We start from the raw sequence: 23,347 nt of genomic DNA on the forward strand, positions 1-23,347 counted from the left end.
AGTACCATAAGACACCACATATCATCCCTGGGTGTGCCTGGCTGGAGCATGTCCACATTATAAAGGACATCTTCTCCACCAGTATAAAGGAATCTTATACTGATGGTTCTGTATAAATGACTGGTAATACTCATAACCATAACTGTATCCGTAACCAAATTATGTTCGTGGCTGAAGGACAGCAAGTCCAGTAGCACAACATCCCTAATGCCTGTCCTGATTTCTAAGGGGTATGCTGTAGCCACACATATTCTGTATTCCTGTTTCATGTGTCCGTTGTAAAGCACTTAGAACTATCTACTCGTTAAAGGTGTTTTATGCTCTATTAATTGATAATCATCTTGAATTTGAATCCATAACCAAAATATAGCTGGTTTTATGTTGCCACAGCCTTGCTGTTCATTAGAAGGTGTGTGGTACACTTCAGTAGAAAAGCAAGGATGAAGAACACAACGAAAAAGGAGAAGTTATTGTACTATAGAAAATACCATCCCTGATCAGCAGAAGACTAGATCCTGTGACATTCCTTTCTGGCAGTATTGACTGGGATCATCAATTACAAAGACAGTCGCTGCACATTGTCTTTATGGAGTTTAACACAGTCTTGATCAGCTGGGTTGAGGGGCCAGAGACATGCTTTTCCCTGTTAGATCCTTCCCACGTTGACCGAAACCAACAGCGGAGCTGGGGACACACAAGGGAGATCAAAGGACACTGGCAGGAGCAGCTACCGAGAAGGGAGAAGAGATTCTGCCTTCTGCCTAGACAGCAGCATCAGAGACTCTCCCATTCAGTGAGGCCTTCGGTTTTAGTCCATTGTTCTGAATGTTCACTTCTTGAGTGGGCTGAGTCATCTGCTGAAAACGCTGTTCAGGAACAAACAAAGATGACAGGAAGGACACAAGTATCCAAGGAAAAATGAGGAGACCCTATCACCACCACCACTTCCACACATGACGTTGGGCTGAAGGTCACCACCCCTTTCTTCCAAATTGAAGAGATATCCCTAGTTACAGCAAGAGAGCTACTGTGTGGATAGTGATCACTGAAACTTGGTAGGATGCGTGCCTCTGATACATGCTCATTTGGCAATGTAATCACTCCTCCTTTGCTGTTATACTGTACACAGTCCTCTCTTCTGAATTATACAGATCACCATTGAAAAGTAAGCCAGCAATTGGAGCAACACCCAGAGACCGTTTTTTTAATTACAAAAATGTCAATGTTGTTTCCATTTCACAGGGTTCAAAATGGACCCACATTTTCTGTGACATTTTCCCCAAAATTCCCATTAAAAATGTTATTGAATGGTTACAGAATGCCAAGGAATTTAGTTTATGGCTCTAATCCTGAATGGCCCTTTACGCCAGTGAGGATTCCCATTTATACCAACCTGACAGGATCAAGGTCTCAATAAAACTGAGCTCCCTTGGTGGAGCTGTGTCTGGAAGACATCCAGGGAGATGGGATGTGGGAGAGAGCAGGCCCTTGGGCAAAGGGCCCCTCATTGGTTGAGCTGTACGGGTTGAAACCTCGGGTTAAATGGACTTGGAGGTTGAATTCCAGGAGGGGAACTGGTGCTTTAAATTATGGAATATGAGAGGAAGAAGGCCTGAAGTGAATGGACATCACTGAGCCAGAGAAGAGCCCCTTCAAGAGAAGGAAAAGCCCCCACACTCAGACATATCTGAAGTGTTTCTTCCTGGGTGAAGCCCCTGAAATGTCTAGTGAGGCTCTCCTGCCATTCGTGTGCTATTTTTCTTACATTCATGCTCAGTAGGATTAAAATGGTTTATAATCTTTCCTGTCTGTCAAAACCCCTTTATTCAGCATTGACATCTAATTTCCCTCCAGACTCAGCTCTGTTACAAAGTAATCCTCAATCTCTCTCTCTCCTTCTGTCTCCCTCCTGCCACCTGCTGTTTGCTGGTAAGTGTGGTGGCTCAGTCCGCCAGGGGCCTGGGTGTGTGTGTGTTGGCTGCCTACAATAAAATGACATTCCATTGAACTGGCAGACCGGTCAGAGCACAAGAGGGAGAAGAGGGCAGGGAAGGTACATAGAAGCCAATCACGCTGTAATTTTTGTTTTTTAAATTCCCATTGACTGACATTGCCACTCTGCACCAGATGCTGAGAGCGCTCCTGGAGCAACAGAGCAGGACCAGTAGCCTCCCCAGGAATTGAAATTAGGGGGGGTGTTTGAATTTACATAGGGGGTGTCAGGGCCGATGAGGGGTGAGACCGTGAGGGTGAAGGTGGGCTGTATGGCACCATAGTTCACAAAACTGGGGGGGTGTTGGGGAAATTCAGGGGCGGTATACACTCCTGTAGGGGGGGGTCTAGGGAAACCCCTGAGCAGGACCACGTTCCATGGGCCTGCGAGAAAAGGAGTCAGAAGGACGGTGGCTAATCACTTAGACACCGAGTGGGATTGCAGGTTACTGACAGATTCAGAGGCACAGCTACAGTGATGCTGCTCACTCAGGGCAGATTGCAATGACCTTAGTGATTGCTCCGTATGGTGCAAATAGCTGTGCTGAAGTCAGGGGAACGCCCTGAGGATTTAGATCAGGGGCCTGCAACCTTTCAGAAGTGGCGTGCCAAGATTTAACTTTCCCCATCTCCCCCAGTGCAAGCCCTGCCCCCTCCCCTCCTGCCCTCACATCCTCCTTCACCCCCCTCCTGCCCCACATCCCTGTGCCCTCAGTGCACACACCAGCAGGGCAGCAGCTCTGGGACTCGCAGCCCCCGGGAGCAGTGCTGGGGTGAGGATGGGCCGAGGGGGCAGAGTCACTTCCCTGCCTGAGCCAGTTCTTTGCCTGGGGGCTCTCTCCTCACCTGCAAGCTGCAGCTCCGGGGCTGGGTCAGGCAGAGCCCAGGGCTGTCCCCAATCCTTGGCCGGGCACAGAGGGGTGGTGCTGGGGAAGGGTCTCCTTACCCATGGGGAGCAGCCGCAGCTTAGCCCGGGCCCCAGCGCCCCCATGGAAGTGGCAGCAGCATGTGACTGGCCGCACCACCCCGATTTGCAGAGCAGCCCCAGCCCCACCCCCTCCCAGAGCAGGAGGCAGAGCCTGTAGTGGGGGAGGAGGGGTTAACGCCTTAGCTCCTGGGAGCTGCACACCCCAGGGACGTGGAGCCCAGCACAGGGCTGTGCTGCTCACTCTGCTTGCTGGGCCAACCAGCCCCTATGCCATGCTGCACGTGCCACAAAAAATCATCCTCCGTGCCACTTATGGCACGTGTGCCATGCATCGCCAACCCCCGATTTAGATGCTACTCAGTGTGAGTGAGGGCATCACAGTTTGGCCCTCCTGGCCTGCTCCTAGTGAAGTCAAGAGAATGCTGTGACCAGCTTCAAGGGGAATAGAACTGGAGCCAAACAGAGGGGGGAACTGTTGCCCGGATTAGGAGACAAGAAGGGATTTCCCCACATGGCACATTACCAAGGAGTGGGGTTGAGAGGGGTGGTGAGTGCTCGTTCCATCCTATGGAGCTCTAAGCAAAGATCGTTCATCCATGAGGATCAGAGATGGGTCCAAGTGGGGGTGGTTTGCTTTAATTCTCAACACGGTGTACAGCCTATTGCTATCCTCATAGAGAAGGGTAACACCCTGTTACAGGTAACACCTTGGAGGGAACACCTACTTGTAGCCCTATAGTAAATGACATTATGGTGGGGTCTATATTGGTGGAGCACTGGAACTTCTTTCCATCTTTCATTTTAAAGTGAATTAAGTGCTGATGAAAGAGAGGAGACTGACAGCCCTTTTTATTCATGAGACAGCCAGCTTGAGTGCAAACCTCGCTCACCAACAGATCTTGGCTCTGAGCTAGTTCAGGCTTTGTGCTCATTCAATGCTTAGTGTCTTCACTAAGACTGCCTGTTAGTTTGACATTCATTGTAAGAACTGCAGCAATCAGAATTTCCACCATTTCAAACATTTGTTTTCATTCCAACTCAGGAAAAAAAGAGAATTTAGAAATTTCCCATAAAACAAGACGTATGGGAAGTTTTTGTTACCAGATAGTCAAAAACATTTCCTTTCCATTTTGACTTTTTTTTTAAATTATATAATATAAAATACATTTCAGAAGTCATTTTGAAATGACAAATCAAAATATTCCATTCTGTAATTGTCCAAACAGAATGTTCTGGTTTTATCAAAACAATTTCTTTTTTTTTCAAAATGCAATTTTGTCAGAATCCACATTTTTCCTCGGGAAGTTTTGTCTCAGACTGAGCAGCATTTTCCAATGAGAAAACATTCTGTTGGAAGATTTACAACCATCTTTCCATGTTACAGTGAAGTGCTGATGTGGACAGCAGTCTGCTAGGAACTGGACTAAGATTGCCTTGACTTGTTTCATAGAAGACACCAAACAGGAAGGAGAAGATAACAATTTTTCGTGACTACTGACCTGGGAGAGCTAGTAACCAATGTCCTAGAGGCAGAGGCATTTATCGCCTTACCCCAGTTCCCTAAGTCACCCATTTGCTCCTGTACGGAAGGGCTTTCTATTGGCTTACACAGAATGTGTTGTGCAGGAGGTAACAGAAATATGAAGGAGCAGATCTGTGAAGGGTGTTGGGGGATGAGGAGGGAGCATGTGGGAAGTCTTGGTTTACAAAGACCACAAGAGTTAACGTCATGACCCAGGGACTGTGTGACTGTGTGACCCTGGGAAGTCCTGCTGGACAGATAATTGAGCAGAGGCCGAAGCTGCAAAGTTGGTCTTACCTGCCTGATGGTCCCCTTTGAAATGAAGAAGCAGTACAGCATATAGCCTGGAATCAGCACCATGGAAGACAGAGCCATGAGCCAGCCGATGCCTTGCCCCCATGTGGGATAGACGTATTTCCCCAGAGTCAGAGGGGTCATTTCAACCACACTGAAGAAGAAGACACCCTGGAGAAACAGATCCAACAGTCACAGCGTAGGATGGCAGGAGCAGGAATATTCACTTACTTTGTCCTTCTTTTGAGAGTTCCCTCAATTCTCACTGAGTCATACCGCCTTCCCAAACCCTCCCCCACCCTGAGTCAGGGCTCCCCCACCATTCCCAACCCCTCCCCTACCCAGGGCTCCTGCCCCATTTCCAACCCGTCCCCCACCCAAAGCCAGGGCGCTCACATACATCCCATCCCCTTTCTCAGACAGCCAAGGTTCCTGCACCACCTGCACAATTCTCTCTCATCTTCTCATTCCACCAGACATGGTTTCTATCCCCTTTCCTACAGCAGGTCCAGCTGAGAGAGGCTGAGAAAGTAGTAGTACTGTAATGTTTTCCCCATGGTCAGTACCCTAAACTCCCCTGCCCCAGCCAGGGCACTTACACCCTTCCCTATTTGGATTTCTGCTGCTCTCCCATACCATTTCCTAAACAGCTTCCTCTTAGCTGATTCTCAGGAGCTAGGAACTTTCCACAGCAATCCCAACAGCACCTCCTGCTGAGAGAGGAAGAGTTGGAGGGGGACGGGGATGCTAAGAGCTCCTCTGTGCCAATTGGATTATATCTGAGCATGGCTCCTGCTCAGAGAAGCTTGGTAGGGGTTGAGGCTGGAGCTAGAGAGGCAGGGAGTTTTCTCCACCACAGCTCGCAATGATTTTGAAAGTAATAAACAGCCAGTTCAGCTTCTGCAATACCAAGCACAGGAGTAACATATTGCTAACTACATGTTCTAAGACACTCTGAGAGTCAGTTGCAGGGATTCGGGGGGAAGAATAAAAAAGGCTCCCCCATATTCCTTTTCTTGCCAGTCACCTTGTCTCTTCATAGGATTAACTTGCACTTTATGCCGGATCTGGATGTGGAGAGGAGTTACCTAAAATAAACATTTAATGCTTACTCCACCCACAGAATGACCTCCAGGGAGGGGGCCCTTCTAGGTCAGCCTATGCAAATAGAATTGCTCTGTTCTCACCACACAGATGAGGGGAGTGAAGAAGGCCCAGCAGAGCTTCCACCAGCCGCAAGGTTTGTAGCCAATCATCTCTTCAATGTTCATGTAAAATCTGTTCACACCTACAGAAATGCATGTTAGCAGGAGCAATGATATCTCAGAGCCATGCTCATCAGCTCCGTCCAGTGACCCAAGACAGATCCAGAACAGGAGAAAGAGGACATGTCAGACCAGAGAGGAGAGCAGGCACTGACGGTGAGCAAGGAGAAATGTTATGCTTGCCCCCCAGGGGAAAAGCAGAGGCCATTGACACAAATACTTGGCTGAATCTGAATGGATACTTAGATAATTTTATGACCATTAAAACATCTATAGCTTCCCAAGCCAAGACAGTGACAGTAATCAACTAGCAAAGGTCTAGATCATGGGTTCCTAAAATGGGAGGTGCCTGAAGAATTTCCAGGGGGGGGGGAGCATGAGGCAACCCAGGCCCTCCTATCAGTCCCCCGCAAGCAAGAGCCTGGTCCATCCGTCTGTCTGCTCGGGCGTCCACCGGAACACGCACAGCTCGGGCTGGCTGGGTAGACTTCAAAGTGGCTGCCTTAAAAGGGCAATGCTTGCTCTGCTCTTAAAAGGACAATCTTTTTTTTTTTTTTTTTGCTCAACAAGTTTTGCTGCTATTTTTTTTTTGGCAGGGAGGGGGAGGGTTTCTCAAAAATCAAAACTTGCCAAAAAGTTTGGGAACCAGTGGTCTAGATCATAAGCAGGCCTAGGTCATTGTTCAACCTCACAGAAAGAATGCTCTGACAATCCAGTACTGCACAGTTGGGTAGGCAAGTTACTAGAAAGGGGGAAGCAGGTCTCCCTCTGAAGGATCAGAAATTGGCAGAAAGCTCAGCAGTGATTTGGCCTAACAAATTCTATATTTGCCTCATGCTCCTGAGAAAACTAAATCTAGAGGCCTGTGACTTGTCCATTTGTATGGGAATCTCTGTGAAGTCGTGCTCAGCTGGGTGGCTGCCTGAGAAAGCAAAGGGAGTATATCACTGTGGTTTTTCAAAAGCATTCAGCATTAGTCCAGCACTATTGTCAATTGTCAGTCTCCCACTGACTTCCATGGCTATTGAGGTGTTGAGGGCCTTTGAAAATGGCGTTATCTGTGCTTAGAGGTAAGTAGTAAAAGAACAAGGTGAGTTGCACTTACCGTAACACCAGGAAATGGAGATGGTCTCAAAGAAGACAAGGAAGAGAAGACACATGCCACTGGCTGAATAATAATCAAACAGCTTGAATACATAAATGCCACCCTGAGGAGACAAATCCTGGTTATGGAGTACAGCCGGGGGAGGGGGGAGCTGAGGATTAATACCTTTATCTAATGTATGTTAATTTCCTTGGCCTATGGAAGCCAACAATGATACGTCATTTCATTATAATCTAATTTCTGCCATCATCACAGACATACTCTTGAATGTGACCCAAGTGAGTGTTCAGGCTTAGCTGAGGGTGGGAAGAGAAATAGGGCTCTCACGTGGCTGCCTTCTCCCCTCAGTATGACGTGAAGCCATTTTGTAAAATGAATCCATTAAACCCCTCCTGCTGCACTTCGGATGCCTCTACAGATATTCCCTGTTCTGTGACTCCTCTGGCCTCAAGCCACAAAGAGGGAAATCCACACCCAGGCCTCTGTGTCACTGATCCAGGCCCTCTAGTCCACACACATGGAGCCTGGGCCTCACTGCCATATCCCAAGCAGGCAGATCCCTGCATTAGGTCACTTACTGGGGTGTGTAAACATGGAGCCTGAGTGTCATTGCTCTGCCGCCCCACCAGAAACTGCTCTCTTTTGGATTATCTCAACTTCCTGTTTAGAGAATGCACCACACTCCAGGGCTTAGGCCCAGCCTGGAGACAACAGGAGTTGCAGCTTGACTAACTACGAGGATGGTGGTAACTTATTGACATTCAATGCAAAGACTGCAACGTGGTGGATAGACAACAGTGCTGGGCAGAGTCCAGACCAGCAATAGCCCTAATGTCATTCCTGGACAATGGCTCTTCCCCCAAGCTTCCTGTGCTGCAGTTACACACGGAAGTGGATGGCAAAGCACCAAGTACAGGAGCTGGGGTGAGCACAGTACCTGGGTGATGTTGGAGAATCCAACAAGATAGGAGATGAAACAGACCACCGCAATGAAGAGCTTCTTCCTGGCCCGCAGGAGATAGGGATACTCATCTATCAGAGCTGTGACAAACCCCTCCACAGTGCAGAACTGCAAGAGGAAAGATATGCACACACATACACATCACCTTCTGCATTCGCTTGGAACACGTCCTCCTCCTCCTCCCCAGACTCCTGTGGTGTGTGCTGCCTCCCTCCCCTCTCGAGAATTCACCACCTCTCAGCCTGGATTTGCGTCACTTCTATCTCTGTGTCCCATTGCTGCTTCCCTGCTAGGTCATGCATGGCCTCACTTATACCTCATTTCCTATAAGAGTTCCAGCACGTAGTGATGGTGCTGAAGGGCTACCACATTGAAGCCGTGTGTGTGTGTGTATGAGAGAGAGAGAGAGAGAGAGAGAGAGAGAGAGAGAACCTGTTCCTTTTACTTGACTGAAGGAGTTACTGCAAGTAGCTGGATAATTATTGGTGCTGGTGTGGAGAATGTAAGGGGAAATAAAGAAGGAAGTCAGAGGAGAAGATGTGTCTGGGGGAAGTCCTAGGAGACTGGGCAAAAGAGGTGCGTGGAGGAGGAATAGCGGGAGAGAAGAAGGCTAAATCAGTAAATACTTATGAGATACACACCTCTCCACATCCTAACCAGATCCCATAGAACACACCAGAAGAGATGGCCAAATTGTGTGATGGTGCTTGTGCAATCCACATAACATATCGACTTGTTTCCTGATGCTTACTGACACATAGTGGCTCTGCATTCTGGAGCAGAGGCGGGGTCCAGTAGTGGCTTGCACACCAGGCTGGGGGCTAAGAGGCCCCACGGTCTAATCCTGACGTGCTTTGAGGAGCCATTAAGGCTAAAATTTTCAAATGTGGGTGCCTAAAGGTAGGAATCCAAATGGAACATTTAGGCTCCTAAATAAAAGCGACCTGATTTACAGAACTGCTGAGCACTCCCCATAGCTCACAGGGATGGCAGCTGGAGTTGTGAGTGCACCACACCTCTGAAGAGCAAGCCATTGCGGTGTTTCCTATTTGATACTGTTTTGGCTGTTGGTGAGCTGAACCCACTGCCTATCACGCTGACAAATAGTATCTCATTTTTTCTTGTACTCCCCTGCTGGCTCCATCTGTTACCTCTTGTTGTATATTCAGATTGTAAGATCTTTGGGGCACGGAGAGTCTTTTGTTTTGCCCAGAGATAGTCCTGTTTGGTTTGGCCAATGTACATGGCAGAGGGACATTGCTGGCCCATAATGGCACACTTCACATTAGCAGATGGGTGAGTTGGCAATGGGGTTTGTTGCAGGGATAGGTTCCTGGGTTAGTGTTCCTGTAGTGGGGTGTGTAGTTGGTGGTGAGTATTTGCCTTAGGGTTGGGGGAGGGGGCTGACTGCTGGAAGAGCTTGCTTAACAAGGTCTGTGAGAGTGTCAGATCTTCATCTAGGATAGGGTAGCTCCTTGATGATGTGGTAGGTAATGGCCAAAAGTGTTCTGTTGCTCTACCCTAGTGACACCATCAAAGGACCTAACCATATAAGCTACATCATCAAAGGCTCATTCACCTGCACATCCACTAATGCAATATATGCCAAGTACCAGTAATACGCCTCTGTTGTGTACATTGGATTCACCAGACAGTCTCTGCTACTTCCCTCCTCAGAGCACACAGACCTGGAATTAGGTCCCAGTTCAGCAAAGTACAGGTTGAACCTCCTTGGTCCGGTACCCTCAGGACCAGACTGGTCCTGAACCAGGGAATTTGCTGGACCAGGGAAGGTCAACCCTCCACTCCCAGCCACCAGAGCTACGCACCTGGCCACCAATCCCCTGGGGTAGTGGGTCTCTGCTTTCAGCTGCCCAGCTCTGGGCCACGAGGGCTCCGCTCCTGACCATTGGCCCCCGGGCTCCATTCGTCCCTAGTTCAGCAATGTTCCTGGCCCCAACTCGATGGTTTTTCCCTGTAAGTATTTCAGTCTGGCACATCCACTGAGCTGCTGACAATGCCAGACCCGGGGTTTTGCTGGACTAGGGAAGTCCGTATTACAGAGATTCAGGATGTACTTAAACATGTTCTTGACTTTAAGTGCAGGCTTTTGGGCATTGTGGAATAGGGATGGTCCTAAGCACATGTTGAAAGTCAAACATGTGCCTAAGCACTTTGCTGAAATGAGGCCTTACGTACAATTTTTAAAGGTATTTCAGCATTGCCCTGCTTGGCATTGCATTGCCTAGCTGATCTAGGGGTCTAAACCCTATGGGCAGCTGATGGGATCTTTGTGCCTAAATCCCTTTGGAAAATGAGAGTCAGGATCCCAAATCAGGTAGGTGTTTCAGCACTGAGTGTAGTAATACCTTCATGACTAAAGACACCCCCTCCTCCCCGCACACACATCTTTAAGGGATTTGGTTTTATTGATAGCTCATAATCATTACCAGAACATAAACCTCAAGCTTAGCTTTCCCTCCCCCCAAAGCATGGACACCTCCCCCCCAAGACCCATTCCGTCCTCTTCCCAGGGAGCCGCTCTCACCTCCCTTCATTCCCATGGCACTAACCAGCTGTCCCTGCCACAACGAGCCAGCAGAACTTTGGCAGCCCTCTGATGGGTTCTAGCACCTGTTAAGGGTGTGGTTTGACACAAGAGCCTTACCACCTTGCTACACCTGGCCTGGACCAAGCAGCCTCCTGACCTTCCAGTAGAATATGTTCCTGTGCAAACCAATCCTTTATGAGATCATCTGAGGACTAATTTTCATAACAGGCAGCCTGAAGTACTTGTGCAATTGCACATTTGCATTTGTGTGCTCAGTTATCACAACACCAGCAAATCAGGAGCCTGTATGTACTAATATTTAGCCAAGCACCTACCTATCTATTTGCATGCACAGTTATTACTTCTTTTGCAAATGCAGGCCTTCTTTCTTTTTCTTTTTTTTTTTGGGGGGGGGGGGGGGGAGGGCATGCAGAAACCAGTATTGGGAATACCATACTGAATGTGTAAATCATATACTGAATAAATGCATCTCCAGTATGCAGATAGAAACCCTTAACATCTAAATGCTTCTTTTGCTTTTGATGCCTCATACACCGCTCCCCCAAATTCCTCCATGTCCTCTGAGATTGGCAGTCATATGGGGCCATAAGACTTTCATGTAATATTTGAGAAGCAAATAAATCAATAATTCCACACAGTGCTTAGGAGACTGATTGCCATGTATTGAACTATTTACGAGAGCCGAGTGACTGATCCATAGAGAATAGATCTTTCGGTGAATTTAGCTATTTTGGGAACATTTAGTCATTATTGGAGATTGTTTGCCAAATAACATCTGCAATAAGTCTGGGTTTGGGGTGTTGAGTCAGAGCATTCAGCATGTGGAATGCCAGCTGGGTTGATTAGATTTGATTGGACACAAGGTGTGACTGTTTGGGGAATATGTCCGAGTCCATTTGTGATTCCCATGTGTTTTTTATAGATGCTATGTGTAATTGCAACCAGTATGTAATTGTAGATCAGATCATCCATTTTGCAGCATTTTGTAGTGGAAAAGCTAACATAAGGGCAGGAGGGAGGGAGGGAGGGAGAAAGATGTGACAGAGCAATCAAGGGCCATCAACACTGAGCCAATTTCTCCTACTCAAACAATAGGGTTTCTATCAGCAGGGTCTTTGGCTTTGAATAGACTCTCCTCACAGAAATCTGTCTGGGAAAGAGGGGGAGCTAGAATCTCCCACTCCCTCCCATCTAATCTGTTCTTTTTACAGTGTAGCTGTTTTCCTAGCCAAGGAAGCCATTTCATCACCAGGAATAGTCTAGAAGGCAAGCTGGAGAGAGGGCAGGAAGGAAGGACTTTATCGTCCCTAAGGCCTTGAAATTAAACCCAGGACTTACAAACAAAACTCTCTTGTGCTTTTTAAGAGTGAGGGGTGTGTGTTTATGGTTATGAAGTCCCTTTGCTAAGCCTGTGTTTCCTTGTTTTACTGTCACATCGCCGTGAAGGAGTCAACTAGAAACCAGAGCTTCCACCGAAGTGGGTTCTGCAGGGAATTTGTCTAAGGCTTGGTCTACACTTTAAAAGTAGGTCAAGCCTGCCGACGGGGAAATGGAGAGGGGAGAAAAGGGGCCATTGCCCCAGGGCCCAATGACTCAAAGGGTCCTGGGGTTCCTGGCTGTGGCTGCTGCTACTGCAGCCCATGGCCCTTTACATGGTTGCTGGAGTGCTGTGCTAGGCACTCTGCGTGGCTCTGAGGGCTGGGGGGAGGGGTTGGGGGGGGTATGCCGCAGTCTAGGTGACACCAAAGGCTGACTACCCCCAGCCCTGCCCCTTATGCCTGAGGCCCCGCCTCTTCCAGGACATGGAGCCCCCCCCCCATCCCCCCCCCTTGTTCTAGAGCCCACAGTGGCTGTGAGCTCCACTGGTTTGGATCAACATAGCTACAGTGCTCAGGGGTGTAGAACATTCACACCTCTGAGGGCCTTGGCTATGCCGACCTAACTCCTGATGTGAAAGCGACTAGATTGATAGCTGCATTCTTTCATCAACTTAGCTACGGCTGCTCAGGGAGGTGGATTGCCCAGAGCAACAGAAACCCCCCCATCACTGTAGGAAGTATCTGCTCTTCGGCTATTATTTCACTACCTGGACCCAGGGGGGTAGGAAGCATGTAGGATTCAGCTATCAGATCCTATCCCAACAGCCTGGTTTCCTTCCAGAGAGTAGGCTTAGACCAGGCCATTGCACAAGATTTCCCATAAGTTGTGGGCTTTCTTCTGTGCAGCTCTATATGCACAGAATGCCCTCCCTGAATTAACTGGGAAGGGCACTACCATCTTTCTCTTCCAAACCCAGTTCTTCTGTAAGCTTTTCAAGGAATCAGTCAGTCGCTGGTGGTTTGGGCGTGTCACATAGGAATAGCTGATACTTTATCAAATGAAATATTAAGCTGACTTGCTGGGCTGTATGATATGGCCAGGAGCCTGGCTGGAGCTTCTAGGCTAGGTGCTACTGCGGTACAAAGAAATACTGGTGCTATGCATGTTCTCTGACTATGTGATTAGTGACTCTTGGAATTAGACTTCCCACAGGAATCCTCACCTATACTATTGTCAAATTCACCTCCTATAAATACTCTTTTATATTTGCTTAAAATGTCCCTTGTAGATTGAACATTCCTGTCAGTAAACTTGTTCACCAGTATGCTTGCAGAACCAGACCCCAAACAAAACAAATTAGGGGCATTGGAGAGACAGCATGAGCCCGTGGATGGGGAACTGACCCGGGAGACTGGAATTTATTCCCAGTTCTGCCACTCACCTGCTGGTTGGCCCAAGGCAACACTTCACCTCACTGTGCCTCCATTTCCCCTCACACCTTTTTCCTGTTTTTCACTATTTGGATCATAAGATCTTCAGAACAAGGACTATCTCCTATTGTGTATTTGTACCTGCCCTCGCACAATGAGGTTCTGACCTTGGCTAGGTTCTGTAGGCGTTATCTTCATGCAGAGCAGGAGGGAACAATGATAAACAGAGCAGGAGGGGATTTAGGTCTTTATTTGGGTGAACAGTCATAGATTTGAGGTATCCACTGAGTTCTGCTGTCTACCCAGAAACATTTTTTCAAGGCACCTGAACCTGCCTAATTCTGCAATCCCATCCCAGATCAGCATCAGGGCCGTCCTTACCCATACACAGAATATACAGCTATGTAGGCACCCAAAAAATTTGGAACACCACTGGGTCTATCCATCTGCTTCTTCCTATCCCTGTTCAGTGGCTCTGCTTCCTCAGGAGAGGATCTAGTTTAACTCAAAAGTGAAAACGCCTGCCAGACCTATTAGCAGAACATCAAACCCATGAAAGAGTCATTGAAGTGGTAATGAAGCCATTTAACAGGCATTTGCCAACCCTCGGTATATACTGTCAGTTAGTCTACAGGATCTTAGTTTAAAAATTGTTTTAAAAATATTTCATTAGTGTGTTGCTGAAGATTAAGGATGGCCCTGCCCAGCGTGCTGTCTATGGGCTGAGGAGAAGGCTAGCCCTCCATCTTGTTATAAACGCCAACCAAACGAAAGCTTTTATATGGTTAATTGATTGGCTGCCTGGCTATTTTGATGCTCATGTTATCAAAAATAATGTAAGTCATCGTGTGCAAAATACATAAGCACCATCCAGCCCCTTCTTTTTTGGTGTTTGTGGGTTGGGATCTTGTGGTACACCCTGATATACCCCCCTTTGCTTCCCCCTCTAGTGTCCTCACCGGATATTCTTGTAGGCTATGTCTAGACTGGCCAGTTTTTCCAGAAAATCAGCCACTTTTCCAGAAAAACTTGCCAGCTGTCTACACTGGCCGCTTGAATTTCTGCAAAAGCACTGACGATCTCATGTAAGATTGTCAGTGTTCTTGTGGAAATACTATGCTGCTCCCGTTCGGGCAAAAGTCCTTTTGTGCAAAACTTTTGCGCAAAAGGGCCAGTGTAGACAGCCCAGATTTGTTTTCCGCAAAAAAAGCCCCAATCGCGAAAATGGCGATCGGGGCTTTTTTGCGAAAAAGCGTGCCTAGATTGGCACGGATGCTTTTCCGCAAAAAGTGCTTTTGCAGAAAAGCATCCATGCCAATCTAGACGCTCTGTTCCAAAAATGCTTGTAACGGAAAACTTTTCCGTTAAAAGCATTTCCGGAAAATCATGCCAGTCTAGACGTAGCCGTAGAGTCATGACTGGAGTTCCGATGACTTGAAAGAAGCCTGAATGTAGCTCCTCTGGAAACTGGCTGCCAGTACTAGCCAGCTACCACCCAGACACCGTACCTGCTCCCTGCATTATATTGCTAGCCATTTTCACCCAGGATGCCTGTGAAACGGAGAACACTGTCACTGCTGCTGGGGTTGTCTCTTTTTACTAGAAATGGACTAAGGCGAACACCCCTGAATTCCAGAAAGTTCAGAGCCAAAGCCTAGCTCTGTACCTCTGTCCTGTCACAGCTTTTTGAAACGTGGCTACTTTCCATGATGTGACTGACTCTTGGCACATCAGATTGGCATGCTCTTTCTCAGGCTCAGGGCTCGAGCTATTCCAAAAGATGGATTTTACATCCCAAATGGGGGGATGACAGACTGAAACAGTGACATTTTTCACAGAATAGGCGACCATGGTGTATCATGGGGGCAAGGGCACCATTTTGGGAGAGCAGGGAGGGCAGCAGCCATGCATGCCGGGACACGGCTTGCTTTCCTAGGCACTGTGCACAGATTACAGGGCCAGATAGCAGCCGCAAATGGGAGCTGAATGACTAATGATATGGGTGGGACAGACTGAAGTTGATAGGAAATCAGCCACAAAATATTTGCTGTAGTCACGGGACTTATTAAGGCTGGACAGGAGGTACCTTTATATAGAACCAGTTCTACGGGCAGGGTTCCTCCAGGGTCCCTCGGGAGATCACCCCACGGAAAATCTGCCCAGAATGGATGCTCTCACTGTTGAGAATGCTCTGATCTAACAATAGCGTTGCTGCTCACCCATGTTCCCCTGCGTGCTGTCTCACCTGGCTGTCGAGGCCTAACATCATTAACATGGAGAAGAAAAGAATCGACCAGAGAGGAGACATAGGCAGCTGTGTAACCACCTGTGGGTAGGCGAGGAAAGCCAGTCCTGGACCTACCAGAATGAAAATATATTGAATAAGCGCATTGACAATGACACATGTCAGGCTTAAACTGAGAGATGGTGACAGCAGAGAATTCCCAATATTTTAATATGGCCTCTTGGCCAGCACTGCACAAGGGAGGAATGGGGGACTTGAGATTCCATCACCTCTTCCCTCGTTGTCATTGTGTTACCATAATCAGTGATGCAGAAACACATTGTGGGATCAAATGTTTTGCTGGAAATGTTTATATTTTGTTACTGATGCATATACTGAGAAGTAGAGTAGGCCAAACCCATTTTCTAACAGGACTTACTTTTTTCAGTCCAAAAATGCCATTTTGTCAAAATTGAAACTTTCTGGGGAAACATGTTAATTTCAGCAAAATTTAGTTGGTGTATGTGTAAAAAAAACCACCTTTTTTGATAAAGTTGGAAATGGAATTCAGAACAAAAATGTCAGAATGTTGAGAAATGTTGAGTTTCCACCAGCTGTCGTGACAATGCTGATCATCTCAGAGCTTAGATACTACATTGGAAGGCTCCAACACAGGGCTTAGCCCATAAGAAGCCTCCTTAAGTGCAGCAATCCTGGGCAATAGACAAGCCTAGGTGTACAAGAACAACAGCAAAACTCAGAATGTCCTGCTTTGGGACACCTGAGGCTGGCAGGAATAGGCTTCCCAAATTCTTCTGGGACTCAGACCATTCCTCACGTCCATTCAGCTTGGCAAAGAGTTTGCCAAATGGCTCTTTCCCAATCTCCTAAGCTGTCCAGTATCACAATGCTGGACCATTTCAGGGAATTGAATTATATGATTGAGCCCCAGCCAGGAGAACACCATGCTGACTGACAAGTTGCTATTAACAACTATTACATTCTGAAAATTTGGAAGGTGTTTCCTTTTGGAGGTGACTTTCACTCATTTCCTGGGCCAGATCTTTAGTTGTGAAAACTGGCATTGCTGCATAGAAGGCTGAGGAGGCTCTGGTCTCATAAGTGGACTAGAAGTAGTTGTGCATGACATGCACAAATTTCCTCCAGAACAGGCCATATTCTCCTCTCATTTCCTGAGCCCCAAGCCAGTGTCCCACTCATTGCATCACACTGCCTGTCAAAACACAACACAAGCAACATCTGTTTACCTGAAGATGCCAGCTCAGACACAGACTTCTTGGTGATGTGGCCCATGAAGCCAACAATGGAGAATATGACAAATCCTGCAAATATGCTGGTGGTGGAATTTATACAGCAGACAATGATTGAGTCTCTGGAAAAGCAAACACAGAGGTGAGAAAGCCTTCAGCATGTCTGATCCACTCAGCTAATCAGAACAGGATAGGGATCAGGGGATGAGGTGATGGTGAAATGAGGTCTGGGAAGCATGTTACTATGCTGTGGACAGGTTACTATGAGGGGAAGGCCAGAAAAGTGGTGGACAACTTGGAGATGCCCTGTGGCCAGAAGATATTCAGATCTAAACATCAGTGGTAAGGCCTGGGCTGCATGTTTGTGAATTACACGCCGTACAGCATCAGGTACCATAGGCCAGATTGTGAGCTCCTTATACTGGTGAGTTGTTACTCACAGGAGTAGTCTTGGTGACTGCAATAGGAATACCCCTGTGACTATTCGCTTACAAATGTTGCACAGGGGTTTACAATTTGCCTCTGGGTGTCTTTCTGCTGGTAGGGGAAGTTGAAGAGTACTGACTTGTAGACGTTGTTATGGAAGGAGTTATAGCTTCCCAGGGCAATCAGAGAGCCCAGCCCCAGTCCATAGGAGAAAAAGATCTGTGTGGCTGCATCCATCCAGACCTGCAAAGGAAGAGCAGGCTGTGAGACTGTATTCTACAGCACTGTCAGGCATGTTCTGTGTAATGCAGTCTCTCCAGCAAGGTTTCTATATCTTCTGGGAACAACAGGTCATTGTGTCCAAGGCATTTAGCAGTGCAAGTGTCACAGGTGGGACAGACAAAATGTTGAGAGATTCTGATGAAGCTGCAGGTAAGAGACTATACACTGACATGCTCCAGAGGTGAATGTCAATACCCTGATCAACAGGCCTATGATTTCTGTGCAGCGGTGACTCCTACACTGGTTAGCTGGTGCAGAAGAGCCTACTGCAGTGAGACTTCCATGTTGCTTGCACAGCTCCTGCAGCAGCTAAAGCTTTGTCTATGCTACAAAGTTTTGTCACCAAAACCTGCATTCTGGTGACAAAACAGCCTGGGGGTTCCCACAGCAACGCAACCTTTGTCCTGCTGCAAGGGCAGGGGACTGGACTCAATGACCTCTCGAGGTCCCTTCCAGTTCTAGGAGTCTATGATCTATGACTAGGGCTGAACTTGTATCTACATCTAGCATGACAGATATGGGCGCCAGAGGGTTCCATTGCCTGCTCTCCTAGGATTGCACTAGCCAGCTCAAATAGCTAACCCTAGAATAATCAGTGGAATGCCTTGGTTCTCAAACTTTTTGGCCCAGGGCCCACTTTGCTCAACACAAACCTTTCCATGGGCCACCAGCCAGCCACCCATGATGACAAAATGGGTGCAGAGAGGGTGGGGATGCAGGGTCTCAGGAGGGGGAGCGTGTGAGTGGGATGGAGGCAGGGTCTGGGCATCAGGAGGACGGAGGGGTGCTTACGTGGAGGGGTGGTCATGTCCCCCGCCGCTTCCAGGCACCACGTCTCACCCCTTGCTCCTCCCATTGGCCATGATTCTGGCCAATGGAAGTAGCAGGGAAAGCCTTCCTCCCACTTGCTCACCCTGTGAACCAGATTTGGCCCACGAGGCTTGGGTTTTCCCCTCCCACTTGCAGTGGAAAACTGGCACTGCCACTCCAACCTTGCAAGGGTGACCCCCCCACCAAAGGGGGCTCCCTGCTGTGCAGGGAGGGGGGCGAGCCTCAAGCTGCGACCCCCTTGCAAGGCAGCTGCAGGCCACTAGTGGTCCACAAACCACACTTTGAGAACCACTGGTGTAATGGTACGTGTGCACCTCAGAGGGGCAGATCTGCAGTGGTGTAAATCGGCATCAGTCCATCGATAATACCCCAAGATTTCAATGAAGGACTGCTGATCTCCATAGGTTGAGGGATCAGGCCCAGCTATGACTGCTGGGATTGTAAGACTCTGAGACTGGGGCGGGGTTTTGGTTATGAGAGAAACTTGAAATGTTCAACGTGCCCTGTAACTTTCACCCTGTGGTGTAAAAGCTCTGAATGCCGGGGGACCCACCTCAGACTTAGAGAGTTTGCTGAAGTCTGGTGTGATATAAAAGAGAATTCCATCCTTGGCTCCTGGCAGAGTGACTCCACGGAAGAAAAGAATAATTAACATGAAGTAAGGGTAGGTGGCTGAGAAATACACAACCTGAGAGAGACAGAAAAGGAGATGTTAGTTGTGTTGGGAGACACTCACGTTCAAAGATAGAGCAGTGACATGATTCTTCTGGCTTCACAGGAGCCAGCAGCCATGTCAGGCCCCTGGGCAAGGTTAGGGAGAGCTGGCTCCATGCTTCTGGAAGGGGCAAGCCCTCAGGAGGAAGGGGCAGGGTAAGAGAACTGAGCTCTAAGGGTATGTCTACACTAGCGGGTTCTTGTACAAGAACTCTTGCACAAGAACAGCGCCACACTGCCATGTGCTTTTGCACGAGAGCGTCCATGGCAGTGTGGATGCTCTCTTGCGCAAGAAAGATCTGATGGCCATTTTAGCCATAGGTGTTTCTTACACAAGAAACCCCTGCCATACGTCCACACTGCCCTCTTGCACAAGAGAGCTTACACTTGTTAGACAAGAGCATAGCTCTTGTGCAAGCAGCCCTTTCTTACCACGCTTTACTGTAAATCTTCTTGCGCAAGAGCGGGAGGACAGTGTGGACGCTCTGCGGAAGAACGGCCATTCTTGTGCAAGAACCCGCCAGTGTAGACATAGCCTAAGTGTGTTAGTTCTTCCTGCCAAGAAGGGAGTAGGAAGGACCTTAGGGAAGTACATAGCCTCCAGGAAGTTTAAACTGAGAGCTAATGGATCTTTTCTAACAAACTGGTTGACACCTTTTGGCTGCATCTAGACTGGTAAGTTTTTCTGCAAAAGCAGCTGCTTTTATGGAAAAACTTGCCAGCTGTCTACACTGGCCGCTTGAATTTCCGCAAGAACACTAATGATCTTGTGTAAGATTGTCAGTGTTCTTGTCGAAATGCTATGCTGCTCCCGTTCGGGCAAAAGCCCTCTTGCGCAAATGCTTTTGTGCAAAAGGGCCAGTGTAGACAACACGGTATAGTTTTACACAAAAAAGCCCTGATGGCGAAAATGGCGATCAGGGCTTTCTTGTGCAAAACTGCGTCTAGATTGGAACGGACGCTTTTCCGCAAAAAATCATGCCAGTCTAGACGTAGCCTTTGTGTATATTCTGTGTTCTGTTTCCCTCCAAGTAATATTTCTGAGCATTGAGGGGTTTCTTCTACTACTGACACAAGATTTTATTGATCACAGAAATATGAGGCCAAATGAGTACCTGGTGTAACAGCACCAAAAGCAAAGGAGTTGCATAAATAATGAATTTGGGACAAAGAAGTCAGAGATGTTACCAATTTAAGTAATCTAGCCCTTATTTTCTAGCACTCTGCCTAGCTTTTGTTTATTTAAATGATTCGAGAAATGCTAGTTTGCCTGAAGGTGATTCCTCCACTTTCCTTGGAAGACTAGTTCACAACCTAAGAAAGTACTCTGGGAACTTTTTTCTTCCTGATATTGTTCTTTTCTTAATGTCATCCCATTACTCCAAGTTACAGCCTACACAATACATCCCAGTAGCACCATTTTACCAAACTAAGAAGTTTCTCAGATGTTTCTTTTATGGTGCAGGTTTGTAATGTTATATACTAGGACAGCGGTTCCCAACTGCTGGTCTGTGGGCCGGTGCCAAGCTGTGAACCACTGACTGCCAGGCAGTGGCACCTTTGGGGGCCAGGGTTGGGATACACAACCCAGTGCCTCCCCTCCCACTGTGACTATTGGGAGAGGTGTGTCCTGCCCCACCTCTCTGCCAACCAGCACCGGGCAGGGGCAGGGGCAGGGGCAGGGGCAGGGGCAGGGTCTCCTCCTAGATGTGGAAGAGAAGTTCACTGTGAGGCAGGAGGGCCGCATAGAGCCCAGCACGCAGGGCCGGCCCTACCATGAGGCAAACTGAGGCGGCTGCCTCAGGTGCCAGACTGGGGGGGGGGTGCCACTAGGACCCAGAGTGTAGAAAATTGTGTCTGCTGCTGATGCATATGTATTCGCTCTGCTCTAGATGCATAGAGATGGTGGAGTGCTGTGCTGAAGGAAGGAGGACACAAGAGACCTTTCAAAGTTTTGGCCCAAGCGAGGGGACATTTGAGCTCCCTGCCTCAGGTGCCAAAACATTGTGAGCCAGCCCTGCCAGCATGGCAGCCTTAGAGCAGCTGTGACCCAGGCAGCAGTGCTCAGCTGGCAGCTAAGAGCAGTGCAGGGCTAGGTGAGGGGGTGGGGCAGGCTCTGGGGGCAAGGCTCATACTGCGGAGCTCTAAGGGGTAGGGAGCTCTAAGAGGTGGGGGGCTGACACTGGGGTTCACTGGGGTGTCTGGGATGGGGAGCTGGCACTGGGGGGGGCTCTGGTAATGGGGGTTGGGGGCTGGCATGGAGGGGGCTTTGGGAGGGATGGGTGCAGTGGAAACAGGAGGCTGGTACGGGGGGTGGGTCTGGTGATGGAGGGGCAGAGAGCTGGCACTGAGGAGCTTTAAGGGCAGGAGGCTGGCACTGGGGGTGAGGGTTTGGGTGCAGGGGACTCTGGGGTCAGTGGCTGATGCTGGGGGTGTGTGGATAGGTGGGGGAATCTAGGGGTTAGGGCTGGCACTGGGAGGCTCTGGGGGCTGGGGTGTACCCCAACCCAGGCCTCCAGAGCCACCCACCATGTGGCAACTGCCAGAGCTGAACTGGCTGTTTATGGCAGTTCTGGGGACTGGGACTTGTGGCAGGCCTGTGACATTTTATTTACATATTAATTACTTGCACAATGAATATGCAAATAAAATGTTACCAGTCCGCCAAAAGTTTGTGAATGGGTTTGCTGGTCCACAGTATAAAAAAGGTTGAGAACCACTGCACTAGGAAACAGCTATGTTTCTGTTTCATGGGTCATCCTCAAAAACCAAAGTATGAGGGGAAAAGAGACCAGAGATTCTGGATGCTCAATTTCTGATCCCCTAAAAGGATCTTGGTTTCAGTGAGCAGGTGCTCGGGGTGGGGCATAAGCCCCTTCATGGTGTTTCAAGGTGGACTTTGAAAGTCAGTTTTTAAAAGCTTGGCCTAAGTCTTTCCAAAAGTCTGAAAGTTCCATGCCCTGTCCAGAGATTCTATGGTTAAGATTCTCTATGCCTAGAGAATCTATGCAATGGCTGTGGCAATTTTTACCACTGTGAAAGGTAAAGAATTTAATGGCACAGTCCCCAATTCCTCCTTAAAACACAGTAAACCTTAATTACAGGCACTCCAAATTGAATCCGGAAGACATTTCACCATGAGAGATGTGTACAGTCATAAAAGGCAACTCTGTATTGCCTGGTTATTGCAAAGTACCTTTCCAGTCCACTCTACTCCCTTCCAGATGGAGAAATAGACCAGAACCCAAGCTAACGCGAGCGTGCCTGCTAGGGGCCAGCGAATGTTACCTGGCTCCCCCAGGCCACCAGAAAGCTGATGCATGTTCCTCCTGCAGTCAAAAGACATGGAATTAAAAAGAAGTATAATGATCTACAGAGTCTAAATCATTTGAGATTCCTGACACAGGCAGAAGGAATGCAAGATGGGGGCAGCAAGCCCAGACACAGGCAGAGGGCACGAAATGGGGAGCGAGTGAACCAAACATGGGCAAAGGGCACAAAGGTCAGAAATAATATGAACTCTAGTGTGAGGGACTGAAGGAAAAAGGATGGATGATGGCAGGTTTTGACCCTCCTTGCTCTGTCTGAAGCGGACATTTAGCAGGCATGCCTCCTCTGGAGACAGGAAGCATCACGGGCTGATGAACAACTTCATCCCTCCAACTGAAATTTTCAAAGCAGCTTTCAAAGGGATGCACCAACCCCAACCCCCCCCCCCCACCCCATACACACACACACAAATGGATGAGATGGTCCATGCAATGGTGAAACCTGACTTAAGTTGGAGACCTACTCCCAAAACTCAGTCACAGCACTGGTCAGGTTGGTGGTATCATTGAGGGAGTAGTTGGAGAAGCATCTCTCTGTGTTCCAGGCATTGCCACAGCTTTGCCATGGCAGATCCTGATGGGAAGAAGAAGGAGAGGATAAAGTTAGGGAACCATGACTGAGTTCTAAAGCTCTCTTGTGCGAGTCTCTTATCCCTGCTTCGTGACCAGTTAGGATTTAGAACACACTTGTTTTTTTTAAGCTGCTCCCATCTCAGTTGGAATTAAATAGTCACGTTCTAATGACAGGGTCTTCTGTGGGTTGTGGTGAAGGAATGTGAGGACTTACTCAAGGGTAGTGGGCATGGAGGCTGTGGAAACACAAGGTGTAGGGAGCAGCAAGGTAGGAATGTAAGGATGTTCTGGGGGGGGCTGTGTAAACA

The 23,347-nt window shown here is 48.3% G+C and overlaps 1 protein-coding gene across 1 annotated transcript in view; it reads right to left on the bottom strand.

The window, feature by feature from the left end:
- Nucleotides 1-238: 238 nt before the first annotated feature.
- LOC102449895 (sodium- and chloride-dependent GABA transporter 1) overlaps nucleotides 239-23,347 on the bottom strand; it is a 31,685-nt gene continuing 8,576 nt past the window's right edge. The window contains exons 4-14 of the mRNA XM_006135489.4: nucleotides 22,931-23,040; nucleotides 22,334-22,466; nucleotides 18,977-19,111; nucleotides 17,450-17,553; nucleotides 16,882-17,006; nucleotides 15,635-15,747; nucleotides 8,044-8,175; nucleotides 7,107-7,209; nucleotides 5,924-6,024; nucleotides 4,740-4,907; nucleotides 239-866 (exon numbers count right to left, since the gene is read on the bottom strand). Coding sequence (XP_006135551.1) covers nucleotides 762-866; nucleotides 4,740-4,907; nucleotides 5,924-6,024; nucleotides 7,107-7,209; nucleotides 8,044-8,175; nucleotides 15,635-15,747; nucleotides 16,882-17,006; nucleotides 17,450-17,553; nucleotides 18,977-19,111; nucleotides 22,334-22,466; nucleotides 22,931-23,040 — 1,329 coding nt within the window. The 3' untranslated portion in view covers nucleotides 239-761. The remainder of the gene's footprint in view (nucleotides 867-4,739; nucleotides 4,908-5,923; nucleotides 6,025-7,106; nucleotides 7,210-8,043; nucleotides 8,176-15,634; nucleotides 15,748-16,881; nucleotides 17,007-17,449; nucleotides 17,554-18,976; nucleotides 19,112-22,333; nucleotides 22,467-22,930; nucleotides 23,041-23,347) is intronic.

Source organism: Pelodiscus sinensis, chromosome 1 (assembly GCF_049634645.1).
Source record: "Pelodiscus sinensis isolate JC-2024 chromosome 1, ASM4963464v1, whole genome shotgun sequence".
In the NCBI taxonomy this organism is placed as follows: domain Eukaryota; kingdom Metazoa; phylum Chordata; order Testudines; family Trionychidae; genus Pelodiscus; species Pelodiscus sinensis.